General features: G+C 36.3%; 1 protein-coding gene across 1 annotated transcript; it reads left to right on the top strand.

Moving 5' to 3' along the window:
• Positions 1 to 463: 463 nt before the first annotated feature.
• Positions 464 to 1,387, top strand: LOC101659443 (olfactory receptor-like protein OLF2). Its single transcript, XM_013006098.1, has one exon. It carries the CDS (start codon positions 464 to 466, stop codon positions 1,385 to 1,387), a length of 924 nt encoding a protein of 307 aa, XP_012861552.1.
• The last annotated feature ends 1,489 nt before the right edge of the window (positions 1,388 to 2,876 follow it).

The following is a 2,876-nucleotide window of genomic DNA, read 5'->3' as shown; positions in this document are numbered from 1 at the left end:
AGGGTTTTGGGTGGTGGTGATAGGAATACAATGGTTGTGGAGGGTGGGGTAAAAGAGATAATATTTCAAGCAGGCTATGAAGAAAAAGAATATTTGGAAACTGATTGTAGTAGCAATTGAACAATACTGCTAGATGTGATTGAACTATAAAATTATATGATATATGTATTAACTCCCCATATAATAAATTAAAACAAGGAAAGGAAACGAGAAATGGAGGCACAGAAATGTAAAAGGTATTCCTGCCATAATAATTTCGTACATTTTCTCTACTTTCAATATATTTCTAGCTGAGTCAGTTCCATTCAAGCAACGCTAGCATTCTTTCTTTACCTATTTTTAATTATTAAAACAAAACAAAACAAAAAGAACCTGCAGATAAACCATGAGGACAGTAAGTGGATGCTAATTTTTCTCTTCCTTTTCCCTCCTTTCAGAGCCAGGAATTTCATAGATCTAAGCAATGGCTGCTGAGAACCACACATTGTTTACTGACTTCATATTCTTAGGGGTTTCTGACAGAAAAGATGTGCAGCAGGGACTCTTTGTGCTGTTTCTCCTGGTGTATGGCATAACTGTGATCCCAAATCTAGGGATGATGCTACTGATCAAGGTGGACCCTAGACTTCACACCCCCATGTACTACTTGCTGAGCAACCTGTCCTTCTGTGATGTGTGCTACTCCTCCACTGTCTCTCCCAAGATGCTGGCTGACTTCTTAGCTGAGCCAAAGAGGATTCCATACAGCATGTGTGCCTTCCAGCTATATTTTTGCGGGGCATTTGCTGATGTGGAATGCCTCTTGTTGGCTGTTATGGCCTATGACCGTTATGTAGCTATTTGCAATCCACTCTTTTATACAATTGCCATGTCTGGGGGGATTTGTACCCGGCTAGTGGCTGGTGCTTACATTGTGGGCTTGGTGGATTCGGCAATCCACACATGCTGCACATATTACCTTTCATTCTGCAAGTCCAATGTTATCAATCATTTTTTCTGTGACATCCCCCCCTTACTAGCCCTCTCTTGCTCAGATACATCCATTAATGATATCATGATATTCACTTTTAGCAGCTGTATTGTGGGGTGCAGCATTGTAACAGTCCTCCTCTCCTATTGCTATATTATAACAACCATTTTTAGAATGAACTGTGCTGAGGGGAGACAAAAAGCCTTTTCAACATGTGCCTCACACTTGACTGCTGTGGCTATATTCCACGGTACACTCTTGTTCATGTATTTCCGACCAAGCTCAAGCTATTCAATGGACACGGACAAAATGGCTTCTGTGTTCTACACAGTTGTGATCCCTATGTTAAACCCACTCTTGTATAGCCTGAGAAATAAGGATGTGATAGGTGCCCTCAAAAAAAATGATGAACACTAAATTATCTTCTGGCTAAACATATACACTGTTCACATTCAAAAATATAGATGTATTTAAAACTTTTTAGAGCTAAAGGTCTTTGACAAAGTGCCAGCAGTTTTCTCAATACTGTATTTGTAGATAGTTTCATATGTTTGTTGTTAGTGTCTTTGTGCCTCAATGGACTATTGTGATTGTTCAGTGCCATCAAGCTGGTTTTGACTCATAGGGATCCTATGTACAACGTAAGGAAACCCTGCCTGGTTCTGCACCACCATCATAACTTTGGCTATGGTCCAGCCCGTTGTAACAGATACTGTTAATCCATTTGGTAAAGGGTCTTCCTCTCTTTTGCTGACCCTCTCCTTTGCCAGACATTGTGCCCTTCACCAAGAATGGGTCTCTCCTAATAACATATCCACAGTATGTGAAACAAAGTTCAGAATAGAAGATCCTTTATTCTGTGCCATGCATATATCCAAGCAAGATTACATGGGTTATAACAGCGTATAACCTCTTGCACAACTTCAACATACTTAACACTGAAAGTCAATTGTTTTAAACTGAGTTTAATAAATATAATTTGCTTGCCAGAAGAGAGTTATTTTGAATTAAATTTATACTGATTTCTATTTCCTGTCTACTTTCATGACCCCAGGAAACATTGCATTATAACTCTAAGAATGTGAATGAATATTCTTCCTGAGATTGAAAGTTTCATACAGCCATGGTTCTTCTGTCTTTGGTGATGTGATACTTTTCATGATGGAATATCAAAATTAGGAATCAAGGTTGAGGGTGAAGAACCTGTACCTTCTACAAGACCACTTCAAAAGCATACTCCATCTCCCATGAGGTGTTCATAATGTACTATACTAGCTAACATATAAACAAATAAAATGCCCAATATACATAGTTTATGTTACAAAGGAAAAGCTATTAAGATGAAAATATATTTAGTGTAAATAATAAAACAAATGACAAGGTTGTATTTACCTTAATGTTCCATTTATAATGACGTCCATTGCCTTGAAACCCCATGCTATTCTATGTAAACACTAATCGTGCTCATCTCTAAAGGATTGGAATGTAATATATAATATAATTTTCTTTCTTTTCCACATAAGTGTACTTGGGGCGGGGTGAAACAATGACAATATATACATATTTCATGAAGAATAAAAACAGAATACTTGTTTATCATAGTATCATAGTTTATGCATGACAATTATCTATGGCTGTTCTTGTGTTTTTAAATATGTGTGCCTATATAATGGATATATTTATAAATTCATTTAAATGACTGTATTCTAAATGACTTTATTCTTGATATTTTCTAATAATTTACTTCTTGAACCATATTCCTTAATTATATAATTATAAACTATTTTGAACCCACCTATAACCTATTATAATCTATTTTGTTGACTTAATTGTATTAATTGTATATGCCTTTTTCACTGTAATCAGCTAGCAATTATAAAAAAAACAAATGCCCAGGAGTATTCAT

Source organism: Echinops telfairi, unplaced genomic scaffold (assembly GCF_000313985.2).
Source record: "Echinops telfairi isolate 266 unplaced genomic scaffold, ASM31398v2 ScPeMD7_60;HRSCAF=208, whole genome shotgun sequence".
Taxonomy (NCBI): Eukaryota; Metazoa; Chordata; class Mammalia; order Afrosoricida; family Tenrecidae; genus Echinops; species Echinops telfairi.
The sequence above is the reverse complement of the archived record's forward strand: the minus strand, read 5'-3'. Positions and strand labels throughout refer to the sequence as shown.